Genomic DNA, 14,321 nt, shown 5'->3' on the forward strand with positions numbered 1-14,321 from the left:
AATTCGCATCCACTCCAACCTCTCGTGAAGAATGCTATGTTTTTCCTACACATGATCAAAGCTTCATGCAACTATATACTTTCATGATGGCATGTCACTCTACTCCTACACGTGAGAACTTACATAACCAAAACAAGATTGAATATTGACATATCATATTATTACACATGCAAATATGAGTGGCCGTATGCATCGTTTTGATGCAGAGGCCGAGGAGTCCCCCTTTTCGAAAAACACACACATGCAAATATGTAAATTTCAAGTCACATATGCATGATGTATCAGATGTAGATTAAATTCTCGTAGTTCAACCCATCGAAAAATAAAATATAAATTTTCTTATGAAGATACTGTCAAAATCTTGAACAACAACAAAAAGTAAGACTGAATGACAGTTCTTTTAGGCATGTTCACATTGCTATACTTTTGTAGCAATGAACTGTTTTATGTTTTCCTTTAATAAAGTGTTGATGTGTGTGCATATCGCGCGCTGATAATCATAAAGTGAAAAAATAGCAAATCATCTAAACGAGAAAAATTGGCAGCATTAAAGCATGAAAAATTCTAGAACAAAGGATAACTTAATGCTTGGAGGTTTGTGCATCTTAAGCTCAGTAACGAAAACTTCTAGATAGTACATGTGGCAAAATAGGAGTAGGTCCTTACAAAGACTTGTCAACTCTCCACTGCTAGGTTAACTTCATCCAACATCCAATATTCAGATTTGTCAACAGTACTCAGATTTGTTAACTCTCCACCGCTAGATTAACTTCATCCAACATCCAATATTCACACACTATATAGTAGTATAGATATAGATGTTTTTACTATTCGCACGTTTAGAAATCCTACAAATCAAAGAGGCCCTAAAGTTACTTTAGATGTTTTTCTCCTAGTCCCTGTCCTGCTTGAGCCATAACTATGTAGGAGTACTCCTTTCGTTAAAATAAGTGTCGTGTTTCAGCTCAAATCTGAACTAAAGCCACGACACTTATTTTAAAACGGAGGAAGTAAATGATGCACTCGTGGGTACTACTGTTTTTTTTTGCGATGGGCTTAAGGCCCAAATATTGAACATCATAGGTCCTTACAAACACACCCATACAACAAAATCTTGGGTTGCCAAAGTCTACTTCCTCCTGCATCCATCGGCAGTCTACTATGAGCTTGTAGAAGCAGCAGCAAAGAAGTCATCGATGCAGACCGGAAGATGCCAGCGACCACAATCTTAAGCAAATCACCGCCCCGAAGAAGAAAACACCAATAAGGGGCTGTAGAGACTCTAAAGACAATGAAAGTTGGCCAAATCCAGATGGATCCAGCAAAAACCATAGCCCCCGCCTACGATAAACGTACAAACGGAACGGGGAGAACATTATTCCTAGTTTAGAACACTGCCGCCGTCTTACCGCCCCAGACCAAACTCAAAGATAAGATAACCTGGGAAAAAATCATACTTGCCGCCGCACGGCAAGTCTGGGTCAGATATCAAGCTCGTCGTTGTCTAGGACCATGCACCGACTCCCTCTTATCCTGTGACCTTGAAAGGTTGGGCCGCCATTGAAGATAGCTACGTTGGATCACCAATGCCACCATGGAACATTATCTCACTAAGATTGCCACTCAAGCACACAAACCCCATCATCTCGCAGCAGCCCTCCACCTCCACAATTAGGCCGCCCCCGATCAGGACCTCCCCGCCGCCGCCACAAGGGCTTTGCCCAGCAACGCGCGCTGGCTGCAGCGAGAGGGGGAGTAGATGGAGGGTGTCTAGGGTTTTGCTCGCGCATCTCGTCCTCTCTCTCCCCACAAAAAAGGTTGCACATGGTACTACCGATTCTTGAATATCAGTCTCATAAGCAACTAGGGATGTTACCACATGACATATGTATCTAAACACACACCCAATATGTCCCAGTCAGCTCATAAGTTAAAGAGTGTGGCTACGTGTCTCAGTAGATGGAGGGTGTCTAGGGTTTTGCTCGCGCATCTCGTCCTCTCTCTCCCCACAAAAAAGGTTGCACATGGTACTACCGATTCTTGAATATCAGTCTCATAAGCAACTAGGGATGTTACCACATGACATATGTATCTAAACACACACCCAATATGTCCCAGTCAGCTCATAAGTTAAAGAGTGTGGCTACGTGTCTCTCCTAGTAAAAAAAAGCAACTAGAGATGTCAGCATGAACACAATAAATAAACTAGATTACAACCAGCTCAGGTTACTGAAGCAACTGCATATGTTCAGTTACAGCCTCAGCAGGCAGCTCAATGAGATTAATAATTTGGGTACAAATAAATTCCAAGGTTCACAGTCCATACAATTGAATCAACGCCCTACATACCTGATTTACTAAGGCTAAAGTTAGTGCAGCTCAACAGGGTTCGTCAAAAAGGAACTAATGCAGCTTACATATAATGGGTTTCGGGGTCAAGAACCAACAATGGTCGATGGCATCTCAGCACATCCAAATTCGAGATAACCCCGCAACTCCAAGAATATCAATCAAGCCTTTCGGGATTATGTCCCACTCCTTGTCACCCTTCGGAACATGTCTTTTATGTTCTTTGATCCTACCTCAGGCTTCAGTTTCTTCGCAGGCCTCCCTTTGCTTGACTTGGCACTGCTATTTCCTACACCCCCCTGTATTGACGCATTGGACAAGCTTAGAGAACATGGTGTGAGCGTTGAAAAAGATCAAGCATTCTTGAGGAGTTTACCTCTGAGGGACGAGCTGGAGCAGGTACCGGAGAACTATCAGCACAAAATGACGTGTCATTGGTTTTGGCCATATCATTTATCTCACTGATGTCTAACCTGCAGTGGAGCAGATTGTGGTAGCGTGAGACAGATGGACAATACCAAACTACTGACTCTTCTTTTCTTTTCTATTTGTGAGGGACTCTTGTTGAAAGAGACAAGTCTTACTGCAATTTCTTGCAGAGTACCATTAGCCACGGTTCATCCTTCAGGTTTTCACGAATTATTTGGACAGCCTCCTTTACTGTAGCACAAATAGTAAAAACAGCTCCATAAGAACTTTACAGTTCACCTTATCAAGAAAATTTTAAGCTAGGGTTCTAAAATATGACGTGGGTTAGGAATTTCATTTTTGTTAGATGTTCTCGTATTGAAGTAGTACATACCACATGTACAGTTATACTAAGACAGGGTATAACTTATCTATCCCTTTTTCTGTACCCCTCCACTGGGCTTAGATCAATATACTATAAAGCTCCCTTAAGTTACACAGTCCAATTTTGCATGAAAAGAAAGTCCAAGGATTATTGTCATAGCTTAAGGCATTAAACCCATTAAGCATCGCCATAAGGGTGGCCAACCAGCTATGCCATGTGGCGCAAGCTGGTTGGCCACTGTGAGATAGCTTTTGAAAAAAAAAAAGATGGAGATGAGGAATTTTATAAAATACTTTTTTTTTAGATGGAGGTGAGGACTCACGTATTCTTTTAAATGGAGGGCTATGCAAAGTGGCGTTCGCTGGTAGGACACGGCGGTATTTTTGTTTTCTTTTTTACTTCTTTTTATGATGGAGGTGAGGATTGTTTTCTGAGATATTTTTTTTAGATGGAGACGAGGACCTCATGTATTTTTTTTAAATGGAAACATGCGCACAACTACCTCTCAAGCGGCGCCACAAGGTGGCGCCCCAACCACTACTGTTGTATATAGATTACACTAATGACCCATGTTCAAATAATATGGTTGTATCAATGTGGAACTTATGATCAACATTTAACTGTTTGATTATGAGATGAACAGACACTTGTAAAATAAACTGGGCAGTAAGATGACGAGAAGTTACAGTGACATACACAGTTCTCTTTCTCCTTGAGCAGCATAATTTTTACCTAATTTGGAGATAGCCTCTTTTATACTGTGTACCTGTAAATGAGATTGAGAGTAGATAGTTAATTCTTGATAGTACAGAGGAAGTGAAAAGGTATGATTTGGAATTCAATTAACCAGAAAGTTGTAATTACGGAAATAAATCAAAACAGAGTAGTAACTTACCATGAAAAACTGTTATCCTTTCTGCTCTCGATCAAGGATCAAGTGAACTAGCGACAGCAGTGCATATCTATTTTATGTTCACGTTTCTGCTTGTTAGCTTTGCCTGTCTAGTTTAATTAGCAATCCTACTAGCTAGCTTTTCTTATATTTTATCTTGTTTTTGCCAGTGCCACCTCCACGCAGGTAGGAACATGATAAGATGCATTACATTGGTTTCTCAATGGTATATCTTAAAATATTTTTGTGACATCAAACGGCTCATCGGTATAATAATAAGAGCATGTCCAACAGAACCCTCAAAAACTCAACCTTCAAAACCAGTTTGAGGGTTGAGAAATTGTCGTTTTGAAGGCCGAAAATCGCTGGCGCAGATCAGTGCCCTCAAACCAACCCTCAAAACAGAATATTCTGTTTTGAGGGTTGGTTTGAGGGCACTGATCTGCGCCAGCGATTTTCGGCCTTCAAAACGACAATTTCTCAACCCTCAAACTGGTTTTGAAGGTTGAGTTTTTGAGGGTTCTGTTGGACATGCTCTTATTATTATACCGATGAGCCGTTTGATGTCACAAAAATATTTTAAGATATACCATTGAGAAACCAATGTAATGCATCTTATCATGTTCCTACCTGCGTGGAGGTGGCACTGGCAAAAACGCGGACGTTGACCGAGTGAGGGTTCGGCCTGGAAAATTGGCCCAAACCCTCACTAGTGCAGGTTGGACTCAAAGTTGAGGGTTCGACCTGGAATTTTTTTTGAGGGTTTAGGGATTTGAGGGTGCTGATCTGCGCCTTTTTTTCTGCTCAACCCTCAAACTGGCAGTTATTTTGAGGGTTTGACCAGTTTGAGGGCTCTGTTAGACATGCTCTAAGCAGCCTTATTGTCCTGCATTCAGATGATCATGCTGTAGGACTGCTGCTCACTAGTTAGTGGTCACTACAGTGAACACTCGTCACCTTCTCAGCAATTGCTCTCTGACATCTTCATCACAGAGGATTGCAGTACCCCAGCGGATGCCCTCTCTGCACTGCAATCAAGTGAATGAGACAATCCCACGCCTACTCAAGGGCTGCTTCGCTCATAAGTGTGGCAAGGTGCTCGCAAAGTTCTCCCTTCAGTTGATCGCACTGCAAGCCGACGATAGCTCCAACATCTGGATCGAGAGCGCAGCCAAGAGTGTAGGCCTTGGCAAGATGAAGGGAGTGTTATCTCCCATCATCCTTATGTTATAGGGGATATGGAGATTGCGCTCTTCGGAGATGCCACGGCCCGTGCTGGTTATTAACTCGATCCTTTCGAGGGCCAGCCACTGGATGCAGTTAGGGCAGGAGGTATGTAAGTTACTTATGGTTCTGGATATGACAAATAAAGCACAAATCATGCATACCCTACGAAGTGTCCAATATGGTCAATGTTTTCTGAACCTGCCTTTTTATACAACTCTATCTAACCAAAGCACACTACAAAATGGTGTGGGCGAATTATGCCTTAGACCCTTAGTAGTCTGAACTTGGGACTTCATTGTTAACACCCTTGTTCAGGGCAAACAACAATAAACATTTAAGTGACTTCAATAATCAGATAAGTGTGCATGTTTTCTTAATGTGGTATGGTGTACCTCCCACCCTAACTGCAGTTCATGTCATTGCTTTCATAAAATGCAATGCAGAACTAGCCTTCTCCACCAAGGATAAAGATCAATAGGGGAGCATAATGAAAGTTGGTAGAGTAAGAACTGACACAACCTACCTTACAGCACATCCAAGTTAAGACCTTGGAATCATCTAGCCTGAAGAACTTCATATTAGCAACTTCTGCAGCAAAGATAACATCAAATGATTCTGTAAGAACTATCGGATATGTTCTTATAGTATGTAAGTAGAGAAATAAATTGTGCCAAAAACAACAAAAGATGGTAAAAGATAGTGTCTGGCACTGGCAGCACAACCGGTAAGAAACCACCATCCAAGAAAAAGAAAACAAGATCACATGTATGAACTGTCTAACGTAGTAATGGTGTAGTTTCGAAGACAAGCAGTAGCAAGTGGTCAAAGGGAACAACTGTCAGGTTGCAACTTGCAAGGGAGTACTAGTAATTAACAATGTCACGGCAACTTGATATAGTTGTAATTGTACATTAAATGCATATTCCAAAGACCTACCTTTAACTTCACAAACCAGTTCCATATGCTTTCCTGCTATACTCATGAGGTGCTGATATCCAGGATAACCTTCGATGTATAAAATTTCATCCAACTGTCTGAATTTTCCCAGATCCTTACCGTTCTGCAACACAGGGAAAGGAATTGCTTTTAAATTGAAAAAAAAAGATGATGAAATAAGAATCATGTACTGTAAAATTTATCTTTGACCACACATACCGACATACGTGCAGCTTCGAAAAGTGGTAGAAGAACAAAGATGGGGTCAACAAGTGTGCAATAGTAAACGCTACCATCTGTAGGAAGGAAAGCAGGATTCAATAGCAAAACTAGGCATTGAAAGCAGGAGTACATGATATGCAAAATAGAGAATGAGAAGAACATCATCATTCCTTTATATTATCATGTTCCTTAAAACTAAGGCGATATCTGATTTTCTTGGGTTATAAATTTTAACTGGCAGGTTTGCTGAGGCAAGGTAACAAACCATATAAGCTGCCTATACGAAACAACAATAAGATATGGGCTTCACCCCTAAGGAAAGTAAATCAAGTTCTGCAGAGCAATGGCAAAACTGCATGGCTGGTTTATGCTTCTACCATACCTTCACAGACATAATCTCCCAGGAACCAAGAACCATAACGCTCCTTAAACCAATTGAATTCATGAAGTTGGCCGTCAGTGAACAGATACTGTGTTTCTTCTTCTGTTTGACGATAAGGAAGAGTCAATGCAAGCTGTTGGTCTATCTTTAAAGGATGCTTCTACAACAGAACTACTCTAAATTGGCAATAAACAATCACAAGCCACAAGCATCATCATGTATTTTTCTATGTCCTCGACGATCAGAAACTTATACTGAGGTAAGTAAGCTTGGCCACCTAGTTTTGGATGGCGAAGTAATAGAATATTCCCTTGACCATTGGCACCAGAAGGGCCTGCAAAGAAACACAATGGAGTCTGATTATAAATATGGGTCTCGCAACACAAATCGGATGCTAGAGGCGATCACCCGCTAGCGGACTTATTACATCCTGTTGTCCTTCCAACCAGGCCACACAAACTAACAGTGCTTAAAACAGAATACACCATACAGCAGTGGAAACAATGCTAGAAATGTTGAGGGGATTGGGGAACTCACGGGGAGCGACAAGGACACGGGGCGGCAACGCCATGTTCTCACACCACAACGCCATCAGTGGTGGTCGTTGGCCCCTTCAGCTTTGTTACTGGTGCACGGTTTGGGTTCTGGTTCTACTGCATCGTTCAGATTAATCCAAAAAGGAACTAATTACATAAGACTGCATTGATCTGTACAACAATAACAACAAAAACAGAGAAGGGTCACCCAAGCATAAAGAACTCGCCAATTTCAGTTCGCTGGTTCCACGCGCAGATCACGCGGCAGCGTTGGTGGCGCCGGGCACCGGAGTGCGCAGGGATTAGGGATTGGGGCAAGGAACAAGTCGGCGGTGGAATGCGTACCTGAGGAGGGCCAGGAAGGTCGCCGGGGGTACTGCCTCTCCGACTCCGAGTTCTTCGCCCCTGCGTCGCGCCGGCAGGAGAGACGAAAGGGGACGGCGGTAGGGTTAGTTTTGGCGCCACGCCGGCCTAGCCTCCCGCGTCTACACTTTTCAGCGTTGCCCTTGCCCTTGCCCTGCTCTGTGCGTCCATGGGCCTAATTCAGCCCACCTGTCCATAGAAAGCCCTGACGGCCCAGAGTCCAAGCCCACGTTGGCGCTGACACCGGTCAAAAAAAAAAACTTGGCGCTGACGCTGCCGGTCGGCGTCGGTCCTCTCGAGGATGGCCGCTGGTCGGGGGCCCGGGTTGGTTTTGCGGGGAGTCCACCTTGCCCCGCCAGGGCTGCTTCAAAGTTCAAGCCCTAGCCAGTAAACCCCGACTCGGATGGAGAAATCCGCGGCGGGATCAGCAGGGGCGCGGAACGTCTCCATGGACAAGGTACCACTTCCTCGTTGGATTTCTAGCGCCTTCTTTGTGCATACCCAATCTGTATGACTATGATTCGATTCTTTCGATCCCTTTTGTTAGTCTGGTAAATTGTAGATGTGTTGTTCAGTCCACCCTTTTCAATTCAAAATGTTAGAGTGCTCATTATGCCATGATATATGTTCCTTTTTTCTTCTAGAAACATCATGCGGTGTTGAATAAGTCAAAATAGGAAGAACTTGCCAGAATGCCTGGGAATGGTCACACTGAATCTTAGTTCATGTTTTTGTTATGCCCTTCGTTCAATGTTCAGTTAAGATTGATGTCACGTGTTATCTTTATTTTCAAGCAATGCTATGCGTTCATCTCGTGAAATTTATTATGCAAAAAAGTTAATATCTATTGAAACAACTGCCCTCCTTCAGTCATGTTAGAGTGCGCATTATCTGATATCTGTTATTTTTCTTCTGGAAACATCATGCGGTGTTGAATAAGTAAAAATAGGAAGAACTTGCCAGAAAAAAAAAGGTTACCAGAATGCCTGGGAATGGTCACACTGAATCTTAGTTCGTGTTTTTGTTAAGCCCTTCGTTCAATGTTCAGTTAAGATTGATTGATGGCACATGTTATCTTTATTTTCAAGCAATGCTATGTGTTCATCTTGTGAAATTTAGTATGCACAGCTAGTAACATCTATTAAAACAACGGGCAATTCTTCAGTCCTTTCTTCAGTCAAACTCTTGCAAGAAGCGGTGTCTTTGCGATTGGATCAGCGGACTGCCCGACGAAATCCTGGTCAGCATCCTAGACAAGTTGGATTCCAAGACTGCGGTCGGCACGAGCCTCCTCTCACGGCGATGGAGGCGCTTATGGAGACTCGTGGAATCCTTCCATTTCAGTGAGGTGGTTTTACCAGACAACTATTGCTGGGTACGCCTCGGACCAATGCGGGACTACTTGAACACACATAGAGATCACCATTTTGTTGAGTCCCTCCAGTGGTTCACAAGGCTTAAGAGAGAGACGCCATTGAGAAGACTGTCCCTTGTGTTCTCAGGCAGTGCGGAGTGTAGCGATGTGGTCAACAGCGCCATAGCTTCTGCAGCTCAGCATGGTATCAGCGAAATTGATATGGCAATTGTTGTAAGGATGGAGTACGAGTTCCCCTGGTGGTTGTTCTCTGTTTACAGAAGCTCGCTGCTGACCAGCTTATGCCTAAGTCATTTCAAGCTTTCTGTCCCCCTCGACTTCAGAGGATTCGGTTCCCTCACAAAGCTTGCCCTGGTCCAGATGTATATGAGCCTGAAAGAGGTGCAAGTTCTCCTCAGGTGCTGTACAAACTTACTGAGCTTACACCTGATTGGCATGTTTGATATCAGAATCCTGCGGCTTCCAAAGCTTAAAGAATTGCTATTGTTAATGACTCCATCGTTGGGTAAATTTAAGGTAGACACACCAGACCTGCAAAGATTGGAGTACTGCGGAGAGATGCTCCCAACATCTACGTTTCAATCCATTCCATGTCTTGAGCATGCTTCCCTGCAATTTACTGATGATATTTTTCCAGAATATGATGCGGACAGGTTGGATGATATCTCTACTTGTTTTCCCCATATCAAGAGCCTTTGCTTGTGGTACGAGATCCCCAAGGTGAGCCCCACTTTCTGGATATTCTCCAACGCAGTGTTGGTGCATCATTCATCTAACTTATTTTTTTTTCTGCAGCTGGTCAAACCAAGAACTCCTGCCACCTTTTTAAACCTCAAAGTCCTAACTTTGAACATCGCTACAAAACCTTTCGATGATCTTCTTTGGATGTTCATGTTCCTAATTGCTGCACCATATTTGGCTACACTGAGAACTACTGTAAGATTGGTTTCCCCTCTTGTATGTTGTACTTATTTTAAATAGAAAATGTAGATTGTTCAATCCTGAACTATTGTGAAAGCTCACTTTCAACCTTGAACTTTGCAACACCTTTTTTTAACCTGGATCTCTTGAATCAGTTTACTGCAGACCCTCCCACTTTTACACGCCCGCATTTGCCATGTTGACAACTTAACTAAAAAAATAGGAAGTTTGAGAAATCTAGAAAAAAATATTCAAGAGACCAGGAAAATGATAATTTTAAAAAATTAATTGTTTGAATAAAAAGAGATCTGGAACGCACTAGTAATATCGGGGATAAGTTTTCTCCAGATTGACTATTGAATCATTTTTTTGTTTGATCATGGGGAATGTTTTGTAGGAACTTTTTGGATTGACTATTATAAAATGTTTAGCTGTCATCTGTGAACTATTGGATCCATTTTTCTCATATTAACTTTATATACAAGTTCCAAACCAAAGTTGAAGTTTCAAATTTTCCAAGAAATTCTGATGATTATTTTTTAAGTTTTCTTTTCTTTTCTGAAAAAAATACTTATGTTGTTGACACACAATGTGTTGACGTGTAAGTGATGGTACATTTCTACCACGTGTCGTCTCAGCAAAACAGTTAGGGATAGTGCCAAGGGGTTAAAGTAAACTGATACAGGAGTTCAAGGTTAAAAGCAAACTTCTACAACAGTAGATATTTTCTTTTAATACCCCCAATGTTTGTTTTTTATTTGGAGGAAAAGAGCTCTTATTTGTTTTGCCTTCAACATTTCCAGGTACGCTATTTATCATATCTTGAATCTCATAATGGGGTGGTATGGAATGATGTCGACTTCCAGCACGTCAGTTTGAAGAATGTAGAAATGTATAACTTCATGGGAAGAGATAATGAGATAGGCTTGGTGAGGCTACTGTTATGTAGGGCTCCTAATCTGAGATGTTTGTCCTTCAACCAAGCACGTCTGGAGGAAGGTGGTGATCACCAGCTGGTACCCCCTACCTGGCCCATGGCTGAAACTTTTTCCCCAAGAGACAGCCAGTTCGTTCTCTAAGTTACTGGAGAATTGTCGGAGCCGACTCTCTCAGCCCTCTTCTCTCTTGGTTGTTTCACACAACACACACAAGAACACAAGGAATTTTGGTGCCGTACTGTGTCACACAGCCGACGTTTTCCTCTCTCTATATTTCTTCTTGTACCAAAACAAATATGCTTTACAGCCCTTAAGTAGTACTCACGCACGCACACCGGGCACTACACTTGCCCACTAACCAGCCCACGCATGCACTAACCCAGGCCACTAACAGCACACGCACACATGCAGCTAACAAGAATTGACCTTATCTAACTACGGACCTTTTCTCAAGGTCGCATAGGACTCACCCATCCATCGGCTTCAACTTGTGCAGGCCGTTGGCTTCAGACCATCATGCACCACCGTCTCACACGGCAAGCTAGCCAGCTTCACGCGGCAGCTCGGACTTTCTCCATGCATGCTTCTCCTATCTGAAACTACTGACTCGTACGTATCACACGTACCTCCCTACACACACATTTTTCTACCTGCAACTACTACATGCAAGACTGAAATAAACATGAGAAGATACATGATCAAGATTAAAAAGCTAACAAGAATGTTTCTTCCAGTGCGTGTGTAGTATTCATCTGATAAGGTACTTTCCGCACTCCATATTTGTGCAGCGTGTGACATGTGATGTTGCATAATCAATGGCAGCAAAATTTGATAAATATTTTCTTGGCTTCTCAGAATCACGCAGATGTGCTTCTCACAATTTGTAATTTGAGTATAAATGATTGTGCTTTGCACTTCGCGGGTTCATCACTCCGATCATGAATGTAGGTAGAAGCAGAGTCTGTCATTGAGGCAATGATCCAAGGGTTCGCAGTTTGAAGCCGAGCTACATCTTATTGAATTAATTTATGGTATGTGTGTTTTTTCCGCATCTGCTATTCCTCAGGCAACTGAGATCTTTTTCTTTTGTCAAACAATTCCCGCATGAGTGTGGATGCTACCAGCTTTTTGGTGTTCCGCTCAAAAGGGGGAAAAGGAGAACTCTTTGGTGTGTGCGTGAGCTACCTGCCACCTTGTAGCTGTAGTGCACTCATGGTCGTAGTCTATAGTGATATTGTCGACGATTGTTGCTTTGGTTGTGTGTGATAAATCTGCTGATCACATGTTCCCGCATTGAGATATTTTCGATAATAAATCTCATTTTGAAATTTACCTCAACTTAGTTAGTCAGTTTGGTATTTACCAACTCTAGAAAAAAAGTTTGAAATTTACCAAAATCACTGGTAGATATTGAAACCGAATTGTATTTATTTCATATCAGGCTTGACAATGTATTAATACCGACTAGCCCCCACTTGCGATGGTTGTCAATAAGCATGGCCACCGGTATTTAGCTTAACTTTGAACTACTTTCTACATTGCAAATTCATAAAAGTTCTAGTTTTATCTTATGTCAAAATTCTTTTTAAGTTTGACTCGATCTATAGAAAATATGTTAATGTATATGACGTAAAATATATAGTAGGAAGACATATTTTATGGTGAATCTGAATGAGAATTTGGTGTCGTAAATGTTAGTGTATTTTTTATAGACTCGGACAAACATACGACGGGCCTAGAACTTCAAGTAATTTGAAACGGGAAGAAACCCTGTTAGTGGTCAGTGGCGGGGCGTAAGGACTATGGCCGGCCAAGCCCAAGTAGATCATGAGAGAAAACATTGTACTCTTCTTTAGTCTAACCATACTTCAGTTGTTTTGTACTCCTGGTGAACTTTTATAAGAAACCCCGATACTTTTTCCGCAAAAAAAAGAAGAAGAGTAAGAGACGAATTAGTTTATTTTTTTCTCACAAACTTCAATCAGACTGTCAGAATTAATTCAAAAGCTTCTTTTTGAAAACGAAAGGTGATTCAAAAACTGGTCTCTCAAAGGGTTGTGTGAAACCTGTTTCTCAACGCCCCTGATACTAGAAATGTTTAGGACAAATAGATAGAGATGTTTTTTTAACGAAGACAAATACTAGAAATGTGATCCGCTCATCTTACGAAGCGTCTGCCATACACCTTCTCATCTTCTCTCTTTAACGAACTGACTTTGCCGATCAAGCAAAGATAATAGATCAAGAAATTTTGAAAGAATACCAAAAAGAGATAACACCGATTTAGAGCCCTTCAAAGTCGTTGCTTCTGACTTTATTCTTTGCATCTTGATGGTTCTGCAAGTCTTCCCTGGAAAAACACAGATGGCCAGACCTGCATAAGGTATCTTAATGTGAAATCTCTCAAAGAACCATGCATAAATGCAAGACCAGAACACAGGACGACCACGATGAGCCGCACGGAGACGGGGATGTGGACGTGGACGGGAACAACAACTCTGTTTGAGGAGTGTGCCGGAAGAAAGAGGGGGCAAGAAGGAAGAAGATGCAGAGAGACTTTCACGTGAGTGAGGCGTTTTGGCATAGTAGATAATTTGGTGAGTGATGTCCGGTCCAAATTTCAAATCATTTGGACATCTGAGTAGTTCTCGGCAAAAAAAAAAAATTTGGGTTCTGTTAAATAGTGTACTATTCGTGTACTGTTCTGACCCAAATTTGTCTTTTTTGCTGAGAGCTACTCAAATGTCCAAATGCTCTGAAATTTGGAGTGCACCTCACGCATCAAATTATCTACCATGCACAAAAAATTTGAATTTTTTTGAATTTTTTTAAGAATTATTTCTTGACCGGGTGCAGATGAGCCCGGGCTCAGAATTGGGTATTCGCTTTCACGTGGGGTTACTTCGTTTGAGGAGTTATATTTGAGGTATCGATTCGGTCCGGCAACCGTTAGAGGAGTACAATTTTACTTCGCTATGTTTACTCCACCGTTTGCTCCTCTAAATTTTAAGGGGTTGGTTAAAGATGCTCTTAGGATTCAGTTCTGGTAGCCACACGAAACAGTCTCAACTAGCCACCAAACGGCATGGTTGGTTTTGTGCCAAACTTATGAGTGGACCATCTTTCTTCATCACAGTGGCTGTACCGTCGTAATAAAGGCCCGGTTTCCTGTTTTACGTGGGAGAAAAGGCCGTGGTTCTTACATTCAACAAAAGCAGGGAGAAAAGAACAAAGTCAGCATACGCAGACACGCATACGCATGGCGAGCACCGGACTGCGGGGGCACACGTGAAACCGTCCTCGACCCCTCGACGACAAAAGAGCAAAGATCACGCAACTCAAGGGAAGAGGCGGCAGCGCCGCGCCCACGCGCTCGCGCCGGGGACG

At 42.3% G+C, this 14,321-nt stretch overlaps 2 protein-coding genes across 4 annotated transcripts; one reads left to right on the forward strand and one right to left on the reverse strand.

Annotated features, from left to right (window-relative positions):
• Positions 1-2,230: 2,230 nt before the first annotated feature.
• On the reverse strand, positions 2,231-7,843 carry LOC125528523 (ribonuclease H2 subunit B-like). 2 transcript variants are annotated; one of them, XM_048692977.1, is made up of 11 exons: positions 7,683-7,843; positions 7,339-7,454; positions 7,079-7,135; positions 6,802-6,903; positions 6,417-6,493; positions 6,198-6,321; positions 5,785-5,849; positions 3,839-3,908; positions 2,934-3,009; positions 2,726-2,822; positions 2,231-2,648 (listed from the first exon to the last, which is right to left on the reverse strand). In XM_048692977.1, exons 2-11 carry the CDS (start codon positions 7,391-7,393, stop codon positions 2,526-2,528), a joined length of 846 nt encoding a protein of 281 aa, XP_048548934.1. In that variant the 5' UTR covers positions 7,394-7,454; positions 7,683-7,843; the 3' UTR covers positions 2,231-2,525. The 2 variants fall into 2 exon arrangements, with proteins under 2 accessions (XP_048548934.1, XP_048548935.1); XM_048692978.1 differs by having other exon boundaries at positions 7,339-7,451; positions 7,683-7,828.
• Positions 7,844-8,038: 195 nt separating this feature from the next.
• LOC125528522 (FBD-associated F-box protein At5g60610-like) lies at positions 8,039-11,770 on the forward strand. 2 transcript variants are annotated; one of them, XR_007292406.1, is made up of 5 exons: positions 8,039-8,157; positions 8,866-9,591; positions 9,713-9,795; positions 9,871-10,011; positions 10,800-11,770. XR_007292406.1 is itself a non-coding variant. In XM_048692976.1 (4 exons), exons 1-4 carry the CDS (start codon positions 8,104-8,106, stop codon positions 11,073-11,075), a joined length of 1,401 nt encoding a protein of 466 aa, XP_048548933.1. In that variant the 5' UTR covers positions 8,039-8,103; the 3' UTR covers positions 11,076-11,770. The 2 variants fall into 2 exon arrangements, 1 of the variants encoding a protein (XP_048548933.1); XM_048692976.1 differs by having other exon boundaries at positions 8,866-9,795.
• Positions 11,771-14,321: the final 2,551 nt, after the last annotated feature.

Source organism: Triticum urartu, unplaced genomic scaffold, assembly GCF_003073215.2.
Source record: "Triticum urartu cultivar G1812 unplaced genomic scaffold, Tu2.1 TuUngrouped_contig_4934, whole genome shotgun sequence".
In the NCBI taxonomy this organism is placed as follows: domain Eukaryota; kingdom Viridiplantae; phylum Streptophyta; class Magnoliopsida; order Poales; family Poaceae; genus Triticum; species Triticum urartu.